Raw genomic sequence first — 23430 nt, forward strand, 5'->3', positions numbered from 1 at the left:
GCGTGTGAAGTGGAGGGTTGAGGGTGTCAGTCAGCGGGCCCTCCCCACGCCCCTGAGCTATAAAGGGCTGGCTGACTCCACACAGGGCTCTCCTGTCCATCATCTCTGGGAGGGAGGGAGGGCCCACCCCGCCCTACAGAGGATGAGCTGAAGCCGAACGGATGGACAACCTGCCGACAGCCACACGGCAGGGAAGTAGCAAAGCTCTGACTCAAACCCACTCAGGCCTCTGAGGCCCACTCAGACCCTTCGCATGGCTCCCAGGAAGGAGAATGGCAGGTGATAGAGTCCACAAAGGGGCACAAACACTCACACATCCATATACACACACAACACACAGGCCTGCCACATGCAAGACACATGCATGCATGGCACACACCCCCCACACATATGCATATACAGACAGGTACCACACACATCCATACCACACACACAACACACAGGCCTGCCACATGCAAGACACATGCATGCATAGCACACACACACCGCACATATCCATATACAGCCAGGTACTACACACATCCATACCACACACACAATACACAGGCATGCCACATACAATACACACATGCATACCACACACACACACACACACACACACACCATACATACCACACACACAATACACAGGCATGCCACATATAATACACACGTGCATAGCGCACACACACACCATACATATATATATATCATACACACATACATACCACACAGAGACACACTCACATTATGTTGGTCTCTCTTCTTCCCGACCCTCCATCTTCAACCAACCTACCCCAATGGACCATATACTTTATTAAAAATATATAGTTACAAACTCCATTGTCGATTTGGGCTGGGTCCGGGGCCCGGAGCAACCACAGGGAGGGACGGCTGTGTCCTTCCCCTGGGGCTCCCACCTCTATACTCAAACCAGCACCATCCGGGGCCGAGAAGGCTGGCTCTGAGGGCTTCGAGGGGGCAGCCAGCTGGGCAGGGACGGGCTAGGCCACACGGGCGGAGGGAGGGTGCACAGAGAGGATGGCACCTCCATGTCCTGCAGGTACAAGCGGCAGAAGGTGGATTTGGTGCCTCCATCTCTCTCCATTTATAGGTATTTACAAAAGAAAGTCATGAGCAACAGGTCACAGTCATGCAAAAGAAACGCACCCGTCCCTCCCTCCCCCAAAACTACCCCCTGCCCACCCCAGACCCCAGGATGCCCACCCTCCAGAAGTCCAGCCGCGGTCCCCAAGGTTCTGAGAACAAAGGGGGCACGTCCTGGAAGGGCCGGTGGGGAAAGGGTGGTGAGTCCGGGGCCCCGGAACCGCCAGCTGGCAGGCGTTGGGGAACGCGAGCGCCAGGCACAGGGTTCCCGGGGCCCTGCCCAGGCCCGGGTTCCAGAGTCAGTAGGAAGGGGTCCCCCAGCTGTGAAGCCCCGCCTCCCTCCAGAAGGTCCACGGAGCCAGGGCCAGCTCTGCCCTGAGTGCGGAGGGGGGTCCTGGCACCTCACCCCCAGCAGAGGCTCTTGTGGAGGCGGCGCGGGCGGCCGGAGGTCAGATGGCGGACTCCCTGCGGTAGGAGATGCTGTCCAGCGGGAGGGTGGCCTGCATGCGCTCCAGGTCCAGGTGGCTGCCGAACTCCAGCATCCGGATGATGCCCGCCTCCTCCTTGCAGCCCGCCTCCAGGCCCAGGCCGGCCGCCACCGCCGCCGCGGCCGCCGCGGCCTCCTCCTCCATCTCCTCCTCCTCCTGGCTCATGAGGGCCAGCTCGTTCTCGTAGCAGAAGGCACTGGGCGGGGGCGGCGGGGCGGGCAGCACGGTGATCTTGCTCTCCTGCAGCTCCCGGGCGGAGCAGCAGGGCGTGCCCGCCACCTCGTAGGTCTTGTGGAAGCGCGAGTAGTCCACCTTGTAGTGGCTCTTCTCCTCGAAGACCACGGGCTCGAAGCGGTGGCCCCACAGGATCTCGCTGGCCAGGTAGGAGCTGCGGGCCTGGGTGGTCATGGCGGTGGCCTCCACCATGCCCTCCAGGATGACCACGATCTCGAAGTCCTCGGACTCCAGCTCCTCCTTGCCCATGCCGTACAGCGGGCTGTCCTCGTCGATCTCGTGCACGATGATGATGGGCGACACCAGGAAGATGCGGTCCAGGCCGACGTCGTAGCCCACGTTGAGGTCCCGCTGGTCCAGCGGCAGGTACTCGCCCTCCTGGGTCATGTAGGGCTTAATGAGCTGGGCCCGCACGTGGGCCTCCACGATGTGGCTCTTGCGCAGGTTGCCCACGCGCCACATGAGGCACAGCTTGCCGTCGCGCACCGAGATGACCGCGTGGTGGCTGAACAGCAGCGTCTGCGCCCGCTTCTTGGGCCGGGCCATCTTGGCCATGATGGTGCCGATCATGAAGGAGTCGATGACGCAGCCCACGATGGACTGGACCACCACGGCGATGACCGCCAGCGGGCACTCCTCCGTCACGCACCGGAAGCCGTAGCCGATCGTCGTCTGCGTCTCCACCGAGAACAGGAAGGCGCCCAGGAAGCCGTTCACGTGCATGATGCACGGCTTGGGGGCGGCCGGCGCCGCCCCGCCGCCGCCCGCCGGGGCCGCCACGGGGCCGGCCTCCAGGTCGCCGTGGAAGAAGGCGATGCACCAGAAGAGGAGGCCGAAGAAGAGCCAGGAGGCGAGGAAGGCCGCGGAGAAGATCATGAGCATGTAGCGCCAGCGCGTGTCCACGCAGGTGGTGAAGATGTCCGCCATGTAGCGCTGCGACTTGTTGCTCAGGTTGGCGAAGTAGACGTTGCACTGGCCGTTCTTCTTGACAAAGCGGTTGCGGCGTTTCCGCCGGGGCGCGTGGGGCTGCCCGTTGCGGTTGTGCCCGAGCATGTCCCGAGGCAGGCGAGGTCACCGGGGAAGACACGGGGCCTGGGGGCGAGAAGCCAGACACGTGAGATGCTGGGAGCCAGCGGCGGCCGCAGAGGGCGGGGTGGGGGGAACCCCGGCTCTGGCCGCAAGGCGCCCACCCAGAGACACTCAGAAGGGAAGCGCCTGGCCTGGCCGGAGACCCCCTCCGCCCCGGCCAGCGGCATGTGACCGCGAAGGTGGCTCTGACGAAGGGAGGGGTGTCGGGATGGAGCCAGTGCCTCACGGCCAGCCCGGCTCCAGGACGGGGTCTCTGCCAGGCCAGGAGCTGAGGCCACCAGGACCCGGGGCCTAGTCCAGCCCTCCCGCTGCCCCCTCCAGCCCCCCTTTGCCCACTGCTCCAACCCGAGCTTCCTGATGCCCAGCCTGCCACCGGCCGCCCTGAGCAGAGGGAGCTGCGAGGGCTCCGGCCCCAGCTCGCCTCCCTGCGTCCACCCTCTGCCTCTTGGGTCTTTCGGGCCAGGATGGTCTCCTGTGCTGTCCAATACGACAGCCACTGGCCACCTGTGGCTCTTCACGTTCACTTAAAATTAAGTAAAAATTTAACTCGGTCCCACAGCTGCATTAGCACATTTCACCGTCCACGCTCGTGGCTACTGGCGGCCACACCGGGCAGCTGACACAGGACACGCCCTCCACTGCAGGAAGCCCCCGCGGAGAATGCGGGGACCTGCGCCCCACTTCGGTTCCTGTCCTGTCCCCAGACTGTTGGGAGCAGTGGGGGGGGGACCCAATGTTGGGCAAGACAGGAAGGGGGGACGCTGAGCGCGGCTCCTGTGGGGGCATCGCCACTCCCATGTCACAGGAAAGGAAGAGGGGCTCAGAGAGGGGAAGTGACCCGCCCGCGGCCACACAGCTGGTAAGTGGCCCAAACCCAGGTGTGTCTACCCCTTCTGTCCCCACCTGCTGTCAACTTCGACGAGGTCGCCGTGTGGAGACTCAGAGAGGGGAAGGCCTCACACCCACCGGCCACTGTGTCACCTGCGGGTGACGCATCTCACCTCCCTCGGCCCCACTTCCTTCGTTTGTAAAGTGGGGACCCGCGCCCCCCTCATGGGCCGAGGAGCGGTAGGTGCTCGCTGGCAGCAGCAGGTGCCCTCCGCTGCCTCCCGCCTCCCGGGAGCAGGGGAAGCTGGCGAGAGGCGGGCCTGGGCTGTCAGCATCCCAGCTGTTTCGGCAGAGGTGGCCCCTCACCCCCCGGGTGGCAGGGCGCACCAGCTGGGCCCGCAGAGGGCGGACCCTCCCTCATCCCTCCCTTCCACGGGGACCCCAGGAGGGAGATGGTGCTGCCGGGCCCCAGCGGCTGGCAGGGCCGGCCCAAGCCTCGGTTCCTGGTAACATTTTGGCCCAGAATTACATAAGGCTGAAAGTTTCTATTTTCTGTGCTATTCTTCTTCCTGATCTAATTGTGCATCTGTGGCAATGTTTATACACTTCCCCGGTTCGGGACAACTCAGTTGCCGCAGCAACCGGTGCGCGCCAACGCTGTAATTTAGAGATCAGCGGCGCCAGAGCCTGCCTCTTCCAGGGAGAAACGCCCTCTCTCAGCCCAGGGAGAGAGCCCTGCCCCCCTCCCCCGCGGTCACCCCACCCCTGCGCTGGGTTCGGCTCCCTTCTCCCTTCTAAGGAGCTCCCTGGGTCCCACAGTCCCGGATGGAAGTCCAAGAGCCACCTGTCACTTGAGGAAGTTACTGGACTGACCTGAGCCTCAGTTTCCTCATCTGGAAAATGGGATGAGTGAGACTCATCAGTCTGATGGCCTAACTGGTAATGTTGCCATGTGATGCTGGCCCTTCAGGGGTCATACCTCTACCTGGGCATCCCAGGCTCTCTCTGCTCAACAGCCAGGGTGCCGGGTGCGCCTTCTGGCGAGAAACAGTTTCTAGGGGGTCTTCCTTCACTAAGCGTCTCTGTCCCAGCTCTGTCCCACTGTCTTCACTGCCTCCAGTAACACCAGAGGGAACCGGAGCCAGAGGAACAGAGGATCGCTGATTTCAAGGCCCTCATTTACCTGAGGCCAGGGAAGTCCAGAGCTGGGACAGACTTGCTGAGAGTCCCAGAGTGAGGCTGGAGGCCAGCCCTGAGCCTGGTCTCCTCACTCCCGCTCCAGAGCCCCTGGCAGAGGGCACTGGGGTGAGGTTTGGGGGCCAGGGGAAGAGAGGGGCAGAGGGGACAATGTGTGGTGACCTAGCCTTTCACGGATGAGGTCACCGAGGCCCAGAGAGGGTGAGGGCCTTGCCCAAGGTTCTCTGCCCAAAGGGACTGTCCCTCACCTGGCAAGGCCGTCCCCCCTCCCCCCCCCCGCCCCTTTCCCGGGTTCGTCCTCCGGCACTTCCTTTAGTCCGAGTGCATCCTGGGGCTCCTTTCCTGGCAGAAGTCTTTCTTTGGGAAAAGGAATGGGGAAGGGACATGCTGGCTGCATTTTACAAACGTACTGTCCTTTCTTGGCAACTGAAGGATTGACAGTGCTGGGCCAGGTACCCAAGTTTTAAAAATGTACTGTGTCCTGGCCGGTGTGGCTCAGCGGTTGAATGTCGACGCATGAACCAGGAGGTCACGGTTCGATTCCTGGGCAGGGCACATGCCTACATGCAGGTTCAATTCCCAGGAGGCAGCTGATCAATGATTCTCTCTCATCATTGATGTTTCTATCTCTCCCTCTCCCTTCCTCTCTAAAATCAATAAAAATATATATATTTTTTAAATTTTTACTATGTTGTGAACATCTAAAATCTGAGGCCCCAGTCCAGACTTCACTGGACAACTAGGGAAACTGAGGCAGAGAGCAGGAATGTGGCACAGTGAGTCAGCAGTGGGCCCAGGGCACTGGGGCCTCAGGGAGATAGTGCAAGCGGCCAGCAGGGCTGTGAGCTCGCTGGCACGGCTGCTGCCCAGTCCTTCCTGAGGAGCTGGGGGCAGAGGGGGGTGGGGGCTGGAGACCCTGCCGGCCAGGGGTCCGAGGAGGTAGGAAGAGACCCGCTCTGTCATCTCTTACATTTTCCCTCTGATTTTGTGGCAAAGCTGGGATGCGATTCCTTGCCTGCACGACTCTGCAGAAGAAAAGCTGATAGGGTGGCAGCGGCCCCAGTGGGTTCCAGCAACCCAGGCAAGTCTCCCGGGCACCCTCACCACGCATGGGAGGCACGGGGGGGGGGGGGCCCGCACCTCAGGTGGCACCCAGCCCCAGACAGAAGCAGGGGTGGGTCTGAGACCCAGGGCATGCTCAGTCCACACTCCCACTAGAGGGCAGGACAGAAGCCCACACAGGGACACTCCGCCAGCCTGCAGGGCCTTTCTGCATCTCCTGGTATCAGGTGGGAGAGCAGGAGGGTGAGGCCACGCAGCTCAGCCGTGGGACCCCTGAACCATCATCTGTGGCTGCTCGTAGGGAACAAACCCTCAGGACGGCCGGTGTGTCTCACTAGAGCCTCAGCGACCCTCCGTTTACTTAACAGGCATAATAGGAACCTCCATAGCACAGGCAGGGCTAGTGGTTCTCCTCCCAGCTGAAGAGTCCCGGGTGGGGGTGGGGGTGGGGCGAGGGATGTGGATGGGGGGGGTCACACGGTAGAAGTGGCAAAGCTGGGATACCGATTCAGGTCTGGCTGGTTCCAGGCCCCTGACTCACCCCGGGCCCAGCCCCTCCGCTCTCCAAAGCCCTCGCTGGCTGCGCTGCCCGCTGCCCGCCTGCCTCCCTGAGCCTGGGCCCTCACTGTCTGCACTCCGGGACCTCTTTTCCACTTTATGAGAATACTGTGCTGGTTGAACACTTGTGCTTGGGGTGGCGAGACCTGGTTCTTGGTCTCAGCCCTGTCACCTCCTAGGGTATCCTCTTTGGGCCTCAGTTTCTTCATCTGCAAAATGGAGGTGCTGATCACAGCATCTACCTCACCAGGCCACTGTGGCGGCAAATGTGATCAGCACTCGTAATAGACACATCGGCTGGGGCGTCAACAGGCACTGCAGGTAAAGGCACAGAATACGGCGATGGAGACGAAGATGATGGTGATGACTATGTCAGAAAATCTGGCTTCCAGTCCTGGTCCGGCCACTGACTGCTCAAGCCAGATGCTCCCCGCTCTCTGCAAAATGGGGGTGGCAGGGAGCAACTGCTCCCTGGGAAAGCTGGGAAGATGTAATGAAACACGGCGCCCAGCATCGTCTGGAGGGAGACTGGCTCTTCTACCAGAGGGAGCAGGCCCAGGGGGCGGGCAGGGCAGAGGGACTCACCCAGTGCACCCAGGAGGGATTCCAGGGGTGGGAAGTGGAAGGAATTCACGCCCTGTCCCACCTCCAGCCTCTGAGGAGCACAGAGCCTGCCCCCTTCCGGCTCTGAAGGAGCCTCTCAGGTCTGGCCACCTGGTTGGGGTGGGTGTCCTTTCAGCTCTAACACGCGGGGCTTTGCAGGGGAGGGCAAGGGGCCAGGCAGCTGAGCTGTGCCTCTCGGAGTGAATGGGAGCTGAGGAGGGATCTAGCCACGGGGGGGGGGGGGGGGGGGGGGGGAGGGGTGTGGCAGGGTGTCCGCTCCTGCCCACGACCCTCTGCAGGCCTCTGTCCTGCTCCTTGGACCCGGGAGGTCTGACTCTCTTCTCTTTGTGAATGTCGAGAGCCCGTGTCTTCCCCCTCCCGGACCAGTGGCTTCGACTCCGGAGTCTCTGTCCGCTTTCTGCCTGTGTGACCTTGGGCAAGTCACTTAACCTCTCTGGTCCCTGCACTCCTCATCTTTTGGTGGGGCTAATTATAGTCCTTACCTCACAAGGCTGTGATGAGGAATAAATAGGACCGTGACCGTGCACATCACGTGCCCAGAACACAGTCAGTGATTGATAGGTGCTCGGAATCACTCCCAGGCCTGAGCGGTCCTTCCCTGGACCTCCTCCCCTGCATTTCAGAGCCCACCCTGTGTCCATCTCACGGCCCTGCCCAGTCTGTTCCAACAGCAGCACGAGGGACCAGGTGAGTGAGAGCAGTGGCCTCAGGACCTCACAGAGCTGGGCTCCAGCAGGCTCCCTGACCTCTCTGAGCCTCCCTGTCTCCACCTGGGAAGGAAGACAGCAATGCCTACCTTGCAGGCGGTCCTGAGGGCCAGGCGCGGCTGGTCAATCGTCATAAAAGTGCAGGCCACACAGTGGGTGCTCAATTAACGCTGTTCCTCCCCCACCACTCCTTCTGAACCCCGACATCCCGCTGCACACCTAGCCCCTCCCCTGGCTGACGGCATGAGGTCTGACGTTGCCCCATCCGCAAGGAGCATTCAGCACCCACTTCCTCTGTGCGGGCTCTGTGCTGAGTGCTTCGCCAGGATCGATTCCTGCCACCCTCACCATGACCTCAGAGGAAGTTGCCATTATTATCCCGACCACGGCACAGAGGGGGTCGGCGACTTGCGCGCGCTCACACAGCTCCTGGGGGGCAGAGTCAGGAGTCAGGCCCCAGTGGTCAATACCAGAGCATATTCGTTAGACACTCTGCTCTCCTGCCTCCAAGAAACCCCGTTTCTCCCACTTAGCAAACATTCCCTCACCCGCCCGCCGCGGGCCAGTCAGTCAGGTCAGGCCTGCTGGGCGGGAGGGACTGGGTCACAGGGAGTGGAGCCAGGACCAGGTCCTGGATTCCAGGTCCAGCCGGAGCCTAGACACGCAGGCGGCCCTGGGCTCCAGGGGCTCTGTGCAGTGGGTGCAGCAGCTCAGTCCTCCAGCTCCGCACCCCACCTCTCGCCCAGCCACCGGCCTGCGGGAGAGCAGGCTGGCAAAGAAAGCTGTTCCCCAGATTGTCCACACAGGCTGCTGGTCCTGGCAGTGGCAGCAGCTGGTGGCTGGAGGACTCCAGGGCTCCAACCTGCCTGGGTGCCCTTTGACACCTGGGCCCTGCCCTGAAGGAGAACTCGACCCCCCCCCCCCGCTTCGAGCCCCCAGGAGTCTCTTCTATCGATTACTCTGTCCCACCCACCACAGGGGCACCCCCCCACACAAGGATCTGGAGGCGAGCAGGGCTCCCCGAAGCTTCTTTTCCAGAACCCCAGTCTCTCACTGGCGGGGCGTCCACTCCCCCACCTGCTGTGGCTCGGATCTGTCTGTTGCACCTCGTCCTCCACGTCGCGCCCTCGATAACTACGTACTGCTCACTTGCTGTGGGCAGACACGGGGGCACCCAGCTCCACAGTAACAAGCGCAGGCGGCAGCCACCAACCGTGAGCTCCCGAGGACAGGTCTCACCCCGTGAGAGAGAGGACGAGGGGCTCTGGTTGGCCGGGGCTCCACAAAGGCCTCCTTGAGAAAGTGGCATTTAAACCGAGACCTGAGTGGAAGTCAAGGTGGCCGTGAGAATTGTGTGTCTGTGTGAAGGGCAGGGTGTAGAACATTCCAGAAAGAGCCTGGTGTGTTGCCCGGCTGGTGTGACTCAGCAGTTGAGCATCAACCCATGAACCAAGAGGTCACTGGTTTGATTCCTGGTCAGGGCACATGTCCAGGTTGCAGGCTGGGTACCCGGTAGGGGACATGCAGAAGTAAGCCAATCAATGATGTTTCTCTCTCTCTCTCTAGCCCTCTCCTGTTCCCTCTCTCTAAAAATCAATAAACACGTATTTTTAAAAAAGAGGCTTCACCTGGGTTGGTCTTTTACATTTTCGTGTGAATCAGGAGATACGACAGGCCCCGTGTGTCTGGGACACTGACGAGGACCAGGTTTGAGGGGTGACACGTTCTAGTACGCAGTGGCCTTGGAACGTCCCATGCAGATGCCCAGCAGGTCAGACCCCAGGTCTGCGGGAGCTAGACTGGTTAGACCTTGACCGCCCGGGGATATTTTAAGCTGCGAGGGTGGAGGAGATCGGGGCAAGAAAGCTGGATGAGCAGAGACAAGGGCTCAGACCCAGCCAGCCTCCTGCACAGGAGACCTGACACAGCAGAGGGAGGCTGAGCACAGGGCCAGAGGACAAGGGGACAGCGGCCGGCCGAAGCCAGGGAGGAGGGGGTGTTAGCGCGCTGCCCAGGTGCCCTGACCAGCCCCGGCCAGAAAGGCAGCGACTCCTCCTGGGCTAAGGAGGGGAGGTGTGGGGGCAGAGGTGACCTCCCCAGCCAGGGTGGGAATGGGCGTGGAGATCCCTGTCCCTTAACCTTGTCCTTGGCCTCTCAGCAAACAAGTCTCCAGGAGCTGAGGCTGCTGGTGGGGGGAGAGGGTCTCCGAGAGCTTTGGGGAGTGGAGGCCAGCACCCTCCTTCCCACACACAGGATGCCCTGGATCTTGGCTGGGCCCAGGGGCTGCACCTAAGAGCAGGTGGGGGGAGGGGGAGCACTAGGGAAGGGGAGTGAGAGCCAAGTGCCAGGCTCGCTCCCTCCCTTGCTCTGGGTGGCCTGGGTGGCCCTGCGACGCTTGTGCGTGCTCCTGGGACCTGGGCCTGCAGACAGTCACGCACCTCCGTTGCCCAGCCTGGCAGCAGCCTGCCGCCCATGCCCATCCCCGAAAGGCTCCCCACGCAGCCAGAAGGAGGAGTGAGCCCTGCAGGCAGCGATGTGGGTCTTCAAGATGTGTTTTAAGTGAAAAAAGGCAACAGTGATGGATACCAAGTATAGTATCTACCGTTTGTACAAAGAGGCGAGAGGAATTTTTAGATACACATATTTGCTTGTCTGTGCTTGTCTACGGATGGGGACCCAGGAGACGGGTGCCACTGGCGGCCTCCGGGGAGGGGAAGCAGGTGGCTGGGGATGGGGTGGGAGGAAGAATTCTCACTGTATTCCCGTTGTGTCTTTTTTAATTTTAGAACCATATGAATGTATTACCTACAGAAAAAAAAAGGCACAGAGAAAGTTTTAAAATTAGTGTGTACATATGTGTATTTTTCTGAGGAGGATCATAACATTCATAAGGTCCTCAAAAGGGACCGTGATCCCAGAAAGCTTGACTGTGCTTCACTTGTGCGCGGTGTGGCTGTGGGAAAATGCCTTCCCCTCTCTGAGTCCCATCCACAGGAGGGAGAATAACACTCGCTGCATACACGCTTCGAGACGGACAGTGTACGGGAGGGTAAGGGCGTATAAACTGTGAAGCGCAGAAGCCCTTCTTGACGAGGGTGCCTTAACGTCACCTCTCGTTCTCCCCACAGTCCCCTGAGGGTTCGGTTGCACCCCGTCCTCCCAGCAGCTCGGATGGAGGCCCTGGCTGGCCTTTGCCTTCCGCTGTGTGTCCTCTAGGCCTGAAGGCCCCTCTCTGATTGCCCTCCTTGCTCTCCCTCCTCCAGCCTCTACGTGCCCACCCCGTGCAGTGCCCAAGCTCACCTTGGCTGAAACACCACCTGGCCCATCACCCTTCCGAGCAGTGACCAGCCAACTCAGCTCCTGCTCCCGTGTCCCCTGGGTGTCTAAGAGGCATCACAAACTCGCATCGAGAAGACCCAGCCATTGCCCCGCCCCTGCCTTCTCCACCTCCCTCTGTGACCTCCCAGGAGGGGTCCACTCAGCCTAGCGCCTGGGTGTCACCCTTCAACCCTCTCCAAAGCCAGCTGGCGTGTCCGTGTCATGGTACAACTAACGTTTAGTGTTTGCTGTGGGCCGCGAGCCTCGGCCACTCCTCTGATCCTTGAGACCCTGGAAGGGGAGCTGCTATTTTCATCCCAGCTGAGGGTCCAGGAGCTCCCCCAGGCAGGAGAACCCCCAGGACTGGGGCCTGGATGCTGGCCCCACACCCAGTCCATGCAGCCTGCAGAGGGCTCCCTGCTCTGAGCCATGTCACTACTGGACTCTCCACGGCCTCCTCCTCCCTGCACCTGCTGCCTCCTCTCCCCCTGCAGCCCATCTCCGCGGGCCGAGGACCCCCGGTCTCCTCAGCTTAGAGCTGAGGGTCTTTCCTGCTCCTCTGACCTCAACCCTTCCGCCCCCACCCCACCCCCAGCCACTTGGGCCTTTCTCCTTTGTCCCTTGAACACCCCAAGTCCATTCCTAACTCTGGCTCTTTACACCGGCTGTCCCTTCTGGTTGGACTCCTCCAGGACTCCACCGCCCACACCTTCGCACCATTCAGGTCTTGATTCAAAGCTGCCTCCTCCAAGAGACCCCCAGACGCTCTCCGTCTGTCTGTCCGTCTGCGTCCTGACCTCCTCACAGCACTGATCCCATTTAATTTGCAATCTCCTTAAGTGCAGGGACCTTGAATCTCTGCCTCACCCCTGAGCCCCAGACGCTTCATAAACATCTGATGACTGACAAAGAAACAAGATAATTTCAGCCCATCATGATTCCCACAAAGGCCCTACGCAGGGTGATGTGACAGAACGTGACCAAGCAGGAGCTATTTTTGTCACCGTAGTCAGGGAGAACCTCTCGACAAAGGTGGCCGCTGAGTGGAGACCAGAAGGAGACCTTCTGCGACGCTGGAGTGGGGACAGGACATCTGAGCCTCGGCCTCCGCCTCACCCTCCCGTGGACCACTGGCTTCTGCTCTGCTGACCCTCAGGTGTCCTCCCAGGGGCCGATCAGGGCATCTGGGCTTCGTACTCAGTGTCCTCGGCCCAAGAGTTAAGCTCCAAGGACTGGCGGGGAGAACGGTGCGGGGCCGAGCCGGGGGCAGCCGGCTGCCTTAGGAGGGTCAGACAGCGGGAGGGACACTCAGCCTCCACTCCTACCCCAGCATCCCAGCTCAGCCACAGCCAGGGGAGATGGTCGCTGTCAGAATGCCCACTACGGGCAGCCAGGTGCGAGGTGCTTACTCAGCATTTCTTCTGCCCATCTGGCTACTGAAGCCAGAGACTCTGAGGCTCCATTCATTCGTTCGTTCATTCATTCATCACCCTAAATGTATGCTGGGCTGCAGTGGCATCTGCCCTCCTGCCTGGCACGTCTCTAGCACAGCACAGTGCCTGGCCTCGGCGGGCACTCTATAAATCACTGGGGATCAGGGAAGCTGCAGGGCCTGGCCTGGCGCTCAGCCAGCCCTACCCCCACCCAGCAGGAATGAATGAACATTTACTGAGCACCTACTGTGTGCTGGGGGAAGACACGTGAGTAAGGCTCAGCCCTGCTTTGCTGAGCTCCGAGTGTCAACACGTGAGGATAGGAAACGAAGGGTCTACACAGCAGAGGGCTTAGAGAGAAGGTCCCCAGGAAGGTGTGGGGCAAGCAGGGAGCACAAAAGTGAAGCAGGGCTGGGCCAGGGCTGGGCTGGGCAGAGAGCAGGACCTAGGGCCTGGGGTGGGGGTGGGGGTTGACAGAAGGCTCCAGGCCTGGAGCTAAGTGGGCTGCTGGGCAAGGGATGGAAGGTCTGAGGACAGAACAGCCGCATCCTAGAATTCTCTGTGCTGGTGTTTTTAGGAACTGAGTATCCTGGGAAAAAGGAATCTGCACCCCCTATCAAGGGCACCCCCAGGATTTCTATACAGAGCAGTAGCTTTTACACTTTTTGACCAAAACCCAGAGTAAAAACAAACATGTTGTACATTGCTATTCATTATATAATGTATATTTGAAAAGCTGAAACAAAACAAAAAATAATACTCTCACTACATGCAAAGTGCTTGCTATTTTGTTTTTTAGAAACAAGTAGTGAGCCCTTGCTGGTTTGGCTCAGTGAATAGAGCGTCGGCCTGCAGACTGAAGGGTCCTGGGTTCGATTCCGGTCAAGGGCACGTGCCTGGGTTGTGGGCTTGATCCCCAGTAGGGGACATGCAGGAGGCGGCCAATCAATGATTCTCTCTCATCATTGATGTTTCTCTCTCCCTCTCCCTTCCTCTCTGAAATCAATAAAAATATATTTTAAAAAAATAAAAATAAGTAGTGAACTCACTAAGTCAATTTCACAACCACTGATGGGTCAGGACCTACATGCAACTTATTAATTTATTTATTTTAATTATTTTTTACTTTTTTAAATATGTTTTTATGATTTCAGAGAGGAAGGGGAGAAGGAGAGGGAGATAGAAACATCAATGATGAGAGAGAATCATTGATCGGCTGCCTCCTGCATGCCCCACACTGGGGATTGAGCCCACAACCCGGGCATGTGTCCTGATTGGGAACTGAACCGTGACCTCCTGGTTCATAGGTCAACGCTTAACCACTGAGCCACGCTTTTTATTGACTTTTAGAAAGAGAGGAAGGGAAAGGGAGAGAGAAACATCAATGTGAGAGAAACATCAAGGGATCGAGCCACAACCTGAGCATGAGCCCTGAAGGAAATCAACCCGATGACCTTTCCATGCACGGACGACGCGCAACCAACTGAGCCACACCGGCCAAGGTGGACCTGCAGGCGATTGAAAACACTGACCTGCGGGGTGTTTAGGAGCTGTGAGCAGATTGAAGTGGGGATCTAGGGCTTGCCTTGATCCCCATTTCAGTCTGCTCACAGCTCCGAATCTGCTCACAGTCCCCCTCAGCCCTCAGCCCTCAGCCCTCTTTGGGCACCATGGGGTGCCTCTGCCCAATGCACCCCCTATGCCCTGCCCACGGGGCCACACAGGACCTAAGTTTTACCAGGTCGAGCAGCTGGTAGTGGTAACTCTCCGTGGCTGGCTGTCCATTCCCTCCCTGTCTCCCGGTCTGTCATCTCAGGGACCCGGGCCAGCCCCGGTACGAGGCCATGGCCCACTCGGTACCCCATCCGGTTCCTCTCTTCCCTGTGGCCCTGTTCCTGCCCCAGGTCTGGGGGGCGGTGGCGCTGAAACCCGCCAGAGGCTCTTTCCAAGGTCAAGTGGCGCAGGATCTGCAGCTGCAGGGCCTGGCCTGGCGCTCAGCCAGCCCTACCCCCACCCAGCAGGTCAGGAGGGTGGGGAGGGTACAGGGCAGGACTCAGCCAGGAGAGCAGGATCTGAAGGTGCTGGCTGGGGAGTGTGGGGGCTGCCAGTCTGGAAATCTGCCAGGAGTTGCCACCGAGTGATCAGGCCACACAGCAGCTCGTCAACAACTGGCCACTTTCCCCACAGGCTCCTGGGATCTTCCCAGCAGATGCCCGGGCACAAGCCCACCCTCACGGCTCAGGGCAGGGAGGCTCAGAGGTGAAAGGCTGCCCAAGGCCACACAGCCATCCAGGGGTGGAGCTGGACTGGCACCAGCCCTTGTGTTTCCCACCCACAGGCCTCAGCGGGGATCACTGAGGGTGGAGGAGCTAGCCTGGGGGTGGGGGGCAGGCGGAAGTAGCCACCCTTCCTCTCCAGAACAGGCTGGGTCCCTCAAGCCCCAGAGTGCAGAGCAGAGGCCAAAGTGGGAGGCAGGTACCAATGAGCAGAACCTTCTAGAGACAAGTGGGCTGCCCGTGAAGATGGTGAGGTGTGGAGGGGTGTGGAGGGCCTGATGCCCATGTGGCAGAGTGCGGCAGCCCCTCTGCCCCCCATGTCACCCATAGTAGCCAGGACCACTCTAGTCTGTGCCTGCCGAGGCCCCTGTATGGCCTCATGGAGTTCCTGAATCACTGACCCCCACTCCATCTGTCCCCCAGGCTGAGCAGCGCCTTAACTCTCACAGGGCAGAGGGCTCTGGGCTCTGAGGCCCGCGGTGGGGTTAGGAGAGGAGCTGCGGGTGGGGGTGGGTGGGGGAGAGACTGCTGAGAAGTCCCAGAGGCCAGCACTGAAACCTGACTCCACCACCAAGTCAAGGTTGAGCAAACTCCCTCCCTCACACCTCATTCTTCCCATCAGGTGAATGGGATCAGGCCGTCACAGTGCATGTACCCCTCCTCCCCGGCCTCGCTGAGGTCCCCTCCCATCCTTGCAGGCCAGGGGAGCCAGGGCGGCTCTGAGAACAGGAGGAACAACAAAAGGAAAGAGCCAGGCACATCTCCCTGTCACCACCGTCGTCCAAGTTTCACACAGGAACTAAGAAAGGTTCTCGGGGGACAGTGACCCCGTCAAGGTCGTGTGGGAAAAGTCAGTAGCTGCGCTGGGGTTCAGTTCCTAATTCAGCTGCACAGCTGCTGCCCCTTCCCCTCCTTCCATCTGGGGGTTTGCCCAGGAGAGGGGGCTGATGGGATTTAGCACTTCCCTTCCTCCTCCAAACCCGGCCATATAGGGCATGTCTGAGAAAGAGAGAGGGTGTCAGCAGCCCTGGGGGAGGAAGAGCTCTGGGTTCCAGTCCAGCCCAGCTCTGCCACCGCTGCTGGGACCCCGGGCAGTCACTGTGGTCTCTGGACTCAGTTGCTCCGTCTCCCATCAGAGGCTGGAGAAGAAGCAGACGCAGGAGCAAATTGGGGCCACCAGGTAAAGCCGGGGAGAGTTTTCTCCATCGTCCCGGGCCCACGGGGTGCCTCTGCCCAATGCACCCCCTATGCCCTGCCCACTGGGCCACCCGAGCATGCCTAGACCAAAGCTCCCAGCTGCTAGGTCACCATGACAACGCCTTCACCCTGCAGAGCTCCAGCTGGGGTCTGGAGCTCCGAGGCCCACTTTTCTCAGTGGCCCCCTCCTTGACCTGCCAATGCCCCTCATGGCACCCCCTCCCCCTGCCCACTGAGGCCAGACGTTCCTGCTGCCGGACTAGGCTGTGCGACAAGCGGCCAGGTAGCCACGGGAAGAGGGGAACCCCGCAGGGAGAGGCAGGGAGCCCCAGGCTAGGAGAGGTGCACCTCCCCGCTCAGGAGGACAAATGGGTCCCAGAATGACCGGAACTGGGAGCACAGGTGGGTCAAAGGGTATTTGGCCTTCTACCTGCGGGGCCTTCGAAGACCCTTGCTTCTCAGTTTATGTACTTATTTTTTTTAGAGAGAGAAAGAGAAGGGAGAGGGAGAGAGAGATAGGAACATTGATGAGAGCCCTGACCAGTTTGGCTCAGTGGATGTTTCTAACTCTCTATCCCTCTCCCTTCCTCTCCGTAAAAAAATCAATAAAATATATTTTTAAAAAGAGAAACATTGATTGGCTGCAACCTACATGCCCCCTACTGGAATCAAGCCCACAACCAGGGCACATGCCCGAGACCTCTTGGTTCATGGGTCAATGCTCAACCACTGAGCCACACCAGCCAGGCGAGCCTCAGCTTTCTCATCCGAAAAGTGGGAGTGATGGTCCTCAGGGCATCGCAGGGAGGATTACGTGAAGTAATGAATATAAAGCCCCGCTCAGCCTGGCACACAGGGGGTCGTCCCCCACTCTGCAGCTGGGTCACCCAAAAACCTCTTTGTCACCCCAGCCACCCATCAATATCATCATCTAGCTGAGTAACTCCGGTGTGAGTGTGCGTGTGAGTGGGAAAGTGTGAGTGTGCAAGTATGAGCGTGCGAGCACATGACTGTGTGTGTGTGCGTGTTGGGAGGAGACAGGGCACGGCACACAAAGGGAAGGGCAGCCCCCCCACCCCCAGCATTCCTCCCACCCTTTCGCCTGGCCTGTGTGTCCTGGAAAGAACCGGCCTGAGAATCAGACAAAACCCGCCAGTTCAAACCCAGTCCCAGCCGCGTTCTGCGGTGCCAGCCAGCCACTCCCCTGGCGGAACCTCAGTTTCCCCTGTAAGTGGAGAGGACAGCTGAAGCCCCTTTAAGTCGCCGCAGGGACCCGACAGTGGGCCACAGGGGTGGAACTGGTCCAGGCTTTCGGGAGTTGGGGGCGAGACCCAGAGCAACCTGGAGCGTGAGCCCCCCCCCCCCCCGCCCCCCTGCCGTACCCCACCCACCACCCCGTGAGCGGTGCGCGCGCCTGCAGGAGCGTGCGCGCGCGTGTGTGACTCAAGGTCTATTCATAGCCGCGCTCCACCAGCTGCATCGTCACAAGCAGAGGGGCCTCAGCCCATATTATTATTTCAATTACCATCTGAATTAAAAGTTTGAGCAGCGATCAGCCCACGTAGCCAGGGGAAGAGGGAGCAGGAGAAGAATAAAGATGAAAAGGAGAAGGGCTGGGCCTGGAGATCCCCCCAAACCCCAAGGAGGGCTGAGGGGCTGAGGAAGCTGCAAGGTTATAGCAGCCCCAGGTTCCTGCCCACCCCTTGCCCAGGGCCCAGGACCCCCGTGGGGATGGGAAGAGCACGTTGGGACGGCAGCCCAACGGTGGCTGCTTTGTGGAAATAACTCATAAAACCCGATTCTTGGCCACACGGATGGGTGGGCCGAACTAGAAAGGGCGAGGACCCGACCTCAGGTCACACAGGAACCACACCCAAGGTTGCTGGCTCCACGACCCTCTCAGGCAGGCCCCGCCCTGTTTCCTTGGCGTCACGGACTGTATGACACAGACCTCTGTGGGTGGCTCTAGGGCAGGGCCGGGGAGGACAGAGGCGAACCTGCTGTCCCTGCTGTTCCCCTTCCTGATCTCCGGCTTGATCCCCGCCCCAGTCCTAGCCTGTCAGCCCTCTGCCAGATCACCCTGAAACCTCAGCCCTCACCCCACCACCAGCCCAGATGCCCCTCCTCACCCGCTGGTGCCGGGGACAGAGCCCTGGCCCACATCTAACTCTCAGGCCATTCTTTGTTTCTGAATCCCAGTCTTCGCATTTGTAGAATGAGTTCTCCCTTGGGTGTGTCTTTAGGATGGAGCCCCAGACGGTCCTTGAGGGAGTGTCACGCTATGGGGGCGACAGACCATCTCCTGCCAAGATCCAGGCCAGGGGAGGGACGCTCTCCACTCTTCCCAGACTGGCCTGGACTCAAATTCAGGCTCCTCCACTTCCCTGCTGTGTGACCTTGGGCAAGTCACATAGACTCTCTGAGCCGTGGCTCCCCCATCTGTGACACTGGGACATCAATTCGACATTGTGGGGATGCTGGGAAACGTAGAATGAGCAGGGATTTGCACAAGCTCCTGGCGACAATGTGTTTCCTTGCTGGAGAAACAGGTAACTGATGGAGCTGCTTTCCAGAACCTCCTCGGGGAGAGCAAAGACTCCTGGGATTTTGGAGGTGAAGATGTCATTCAACCTCACCTAGAAAGCTGGGGTCACCCGGTCAGGATCCCTGGCACATACTCGTCTGGTTCTGCTGGAATAGCTCTGGTAGGGGGGTTGGGGAGCTCACTATTTTACAAACCACCCACAGATGCTCCCCAGCTCTCACCATTCCACTCTGGGAATCTTCTGGAGGGGCCACCATCTCCCAGCTTCACCCCTGGGGCAGCCTGCCCTGCCTGGGACTGCCTGCAACTGGCTTCTCAATGATCCTGAGAGGGAGCTTTTCAAATGGATCAAATGAGGGGTGGGATTAACGTCCAGGGATGGAGGGGGTGGGGCCAGGGAGCAGGAAGGGAGCCTAAGGGAGAACTGGGCCCTCGAAGTTCCTGGGTCCTGTCTGGGCAGCCACTGTGCTCCCTGGGGTTGGGCATCTGCTGTCTATCTCCACGCAGGACTGGGAGCTAGGAGCCCCAGGTTCAGGCCCAGGTTCTGCTTCCTCCACCCCCTAAACCAGCCGTGGGCAAACTACGGCCCGTTCGGCTGTTCTATCCGGCCCGCGGAGCCGAAAGAGCGGAGGGTTCTCTTGCTCTCCCCTCCGCTCCTTCACCAGCAGCAGTGTTAACATGGCAACGTCGGGAAACACGGCCGCAGCTCCTTCTTCTGAGTCCAGTTTAAGAACCCATTGTGGCCCTCAAGTCAAAAAGTTTGCCCACCCCTGCCCTAAACCATCACTGTGACCTTGGGGGGCTCCACGTCCCTCTCTGGGCCTCGATTTCTAGTTCTGTGACATGGGGGCACCAGAGCAGCGATCTGAAGAGCCAAGCCTGCGTCTGAATGGCCACCCTGTCCTTCTGCCCCGCCCCCCGCCTCGCATGCTAGGAGCACGGGGCCTCTGAGTGTCTATGGTTTCGGGGCCAGAGACCCTCCCTCTTCTCCCTGTGCCCCTCTTGCACATCTAGTGCCGTTGCAGGTTCTGCTGCCCCCATTTCACAGGCGAAGAGATGGAGGCATAAGGAGGGAAAGTCACTTGCTCAAGGTCACAGAGAGCAATTCAAGCTTCAGGACTCCTCGGTGCCCAGGAGAGCAGCGAGCGGAGCTCAAGGGCGTCTTCGTTCAGGAGAGTCACCAGGGTTTGGAGTGGCCAACTGTTCTCTATACAGATGTAGACGCTGCATGGGGTGGGGGCGGGGACTGCCCAAGGTCACACCGCAGCAATGAGAAACCGGGTCCTGAACTGAGCTCCGGCTTCCCGGGCCCCACCTCGCCAGGGGCACGGCAGCATGTCTGACCTCCGGCCTTGACTCTGGAGTCTCCCTAAATGAGAGCCCTTGCCCTGACTCTAGGCTCCACCTGGCTGCTCCCAGAAGCCCCCAACACCTGGGACCGAGGCAGGAGCGTGAGCAGGAAGTCAGGAAGGCAAGTTGCGGGGTGGCCGCCTGTCCCGGGCCCTCTGGCCCTCCCTCTCCTCTCCTCGTGCAGGGGGAGCTGCAGTGATGTAATGCACTCGGCTTTGGTCCTGGTGCCAATCTCAGAAGAGAGACGACAGATTGCGTGAGCCAAATTTGGCATCCTAGGGGGAGAGGCACGAAAAGTGGAGACGTGGAGGAGAGGAGCGGGGAGCCTGGGGAGGCGCAGGAGAAGCCCCCCTGCCCAGCAGACCCCAGAAGCGCCGGTTCTCCTTCCACTCCGGCCTCCCCCTCCCCAGCCCACCTGCACCGGAGGCCTCCCCTCCTGACTCGAGAGGCCAGCCTGGCTGCTCCCGGCCCCTGCAGCCCTGGTGCTGCCAGTCCTGAGCCTCCCCGCCCAACACACCATTCCAGCTCCGTTTCCCATCGCCGCTAGTCTCTTGGTTACCATGTTGCTGGTTGTCATGTCGCTTACATGTTCTCGTGACTCAGTGGTCCCTGCAGAGGGGCCCCCTCCTCCTCACACCCCCCTCAGCTCTCGCCCCCGCCTCCCCCAGATCCACATTAAGAACCAGCCCGCCCTGTAAGCCTACGCTGTTCCTCCTCCCCTTCCCTCTTATCCTAAGCTAAGAAATCTTTTCACAGCATCTCCTACCACTACTTCATTCTCTTCCACAAATGTCTGTTAAAAGAGCCTACTATGCCCCAGGCTTGTGCAAGCGGCCTTCAGAGACATGGCATCGTCTGTAAATCACTCAGCAACCCTTTGAAGTCACTACCATCATCCCCATTCTCCAGTTGAAGAAACTGAGGCTCAGAGAGGTCAAGACAGCTACCCAAGGTCACCCAGCAGAAACTCAAGGCCGGCGCTGTCTGTTCCCAGTGACGCCAAAGGTTTTTTTTTTTCCTGGGGAAGGAGCTTCTTTTTCAAGGGTAACCCAAGGGACCCTGAGGAATAGTTCCCAAACCCCAGATCGTCCCTCTAATTCCTGGACCCTCCTCTCCTTGATCAGCCCTCTATTTCCGGCCACATGTCCCCCTCTCCATTAGCTGTGCATTTTCCAAAAGGTCAAATGAATCCTTACTCCCACTTGCCCAGCCCGTCCCCAGCCTGTGAACAGCCCTCGGCTCACTGGAGCCCAGGGGCCCTCCTTGGAGGTCAGTGGGGCAGATGCGGAAGTTGAGGGTCAAGGAGCAAGTGACTTGTCCAGGGTGCCGGTTCCTCAACTAGCTAAGCTGGTTTCTAGGAGCCTGATTGGAGGATACGCAGGCCCACTGCCCAGTGTAGAAAGCCCCAGAGAGAGCCCCTCCTCCCAGTAGAAAACAGAGTCGAATGTTCTAGGCTCAGTCCTCCAGGCTCTGGTTTGAATATGTATGGGTCAGCTCCACGGCCAACAGCCTTTGCTCCTGCCATGCTGCACTCCAGCCCTTACCCCCCTGCTCGCTTCAGCCCTTTGCTCCCCTCATCCCAGTCCAAGCCAGGGCCATATGGGGTTCTCAGGCCCCCAAAGTCCTGGCAACAGTCCCCCAAAGCCCTGATGCTCTGGAGATCACAGAACTGGATGTGCAGGAGAAGCGGAATAGACATTTTACACGCATGCACACACACGCATGCACACACACGCACACACGCATGCACACACACGCATGCACACACACGCATGCACACACACGCACACATTCAGGGTACGGCTCCCTCTCCAGGCCTTGCCAGTGTGACCTCCCTCCCTAAATTGCCTTTCCCTTCAACCTGCTGCTTGACATCCGACTGCTCTTGAGGCCCCCACCTGCCAACGTGCCCAAGCCACCCTGCCTCTGGTCCCTCCACCACACTCCTGCCTGCCCATCTCCCTGCATCCTCCCCCCATCCTGGAGCTGGGCTCTGGGGCAGAAGCTGGTGATGCTGGTGGGGTAGACTCAGCATGTTGCAGGGGAAGTTTCCCGGCTCCGGGGTCCATCCAGACCTCTCTTTGCTGGGGTTCCCCCTCTAGGGAGGAAAAGGCAGCCTGTGCTCTCCCCACACCGGGTCTCTACCCTGTGAGATGTGGAAATGCCTCATTTACTGATCCCTGTCCCCTCACCCGGGGTCGCCTGGCCCAGAGTCAGTGCTCAAGACCTGGGAAGTGGGATTTGTTCTGGGTCGGACGGAAGGGCCCTGGGCCAACAGGCTGCGGTGGGATGAGGATCGCAGAGCTCCTCCGCCCCCTTGCCAAAGTCACCTGCCTCGGAACTCCTCTGGAACCCAGGGAGGCAGCTGGAGGTGGGTGGAGGCAGGGAAGGGTCGTGACCGGGGCAGGAGGTCAAGGCCCGCTCAGCCCACCTCTCCCCCATTCCTGGCATCCACCCAGACCTCGCCACTGCCGACAGACAGAAGGACAGAGCTCGCCAGCTCCCGGGAATTCGCAGGACCCCGGGTCGGGCGGTGGATCAGGTACTGAGCGCACCGGCCAGAGCAGCGGGCCCAGGACACAGCCTCCCCCGGGGCGGGACCGACGACGGGCTTACCGCGGGCCGAGGTCCGATGGCGTCCGCGAGGCTGCGCGCCGGCTCTACATCCCACGGCGCGGGCGGGCGGCGTCCCGGCGGGGAGAGGGGAGTCCGGCGCCCTCTCCCCGCGAACCCGGCGGCCGGCCCCGGCCCCTCCCCGGCTGTCGGGGGGCTCTGTCCGCGAACCTCCAAGCGTCCGGCTCCGCGCGCCGCCAACTTTCAGCGCTGCCCCGCGCCGCGCCCTCTGCGCCGCCTGGGCGTCAGCATCGCGGGGCCCGGGCCGGGCTCAGCGCGGGCTCCGAGGGCCCATGGCTCCCGCCGCCGGTCGCCCCCCGCCCCCCGCGGCGCCTTCCCCGCGCTGCTCTCGGGCGGCCCCCCGCCCTGCGCCTCACTCCCGGCCCCGCTGCGCTCGCCTCCCGCCCGAGACCTCCGGGGCGGACGGCCGGGCTCCGCCGCCGCCTCCCCGCCAGCCCCGTCTCCGCCCCTCTCGGTCCCCGTCCCCCTCCGGCCCCGGTCTCTCGGTCTCCCGCGCTCTCGCCGTCTCTCCCTGCGGGTCTGTCTCCGTCCCGCCGTCCTCCCAGCCTCGCCCCTGCCGCCCCCTCTCTGCCCGGCGTCTCTCCCCTGCGCGTCTCAGCCCGTCTCCCGCCCCGTCTCTGTCCTTCGTCCTTCTCTCCCTCGCGCTCTCGGCGCGCCCCGCCGTCTCGGACCCCGGCCCCACCGCCGCTGCGTCCCCGGCTCGCCCGGGAGCCCGCGCTCCCGCCGCCCGCGGCGCCGAGAACTCCCAACTCGGCTCACGCCGCCCCGTTTGCGAGACTTTCGCCCCTCCTCGCACGTGACCCG

At 60.7% G+C, this 23430-nt stretch overlaps 1 protein-coding gene across 1 annotated transcript; it reads right to left on the bottom strand.

Annotated features, from left to right (window-relative positions):
- Positions 1 to 775: 775 nt before the first annotated feature.
- KCNJ4 (potassium inwardly rectifying channel subfamily J member 4) lies at positions 776 to 22980 on the bottom strand. Its single transcript, XM_081084129.1, has 2 exons — positions 22609 to 22980; positions 776 to 2900 (listed from the first exon to the last, which is right to left on the bottom strand). The coding sequence occupies exon 2, from the start codon at positions 2859 to 2861 to the stop codon at positions 1536 to 1538; it is 1326 nt and encodes a 441-aa protein (XP_080940255.1). The 5' UTR covers positions 2862 to 2900; positions 22609 to 22980; the 3' UTR covers positions 776 to 1535.
- Between the last annotated feature and the right edge of the window lie 450 nt (positions 22981 to 23430).

This window comes from Myotis nattereri (assembly GCF_964212035.1).
Source record: "Myotis nattereri genome assembly, chromosome: 2".
In the NCBI taxonomy this organism is placed as follows: Eukaryota; Metazoa; Chordata; class Mammalia; order Chiroptera; family Vespertilionidae; genus Myotis; species Myotis nattereri.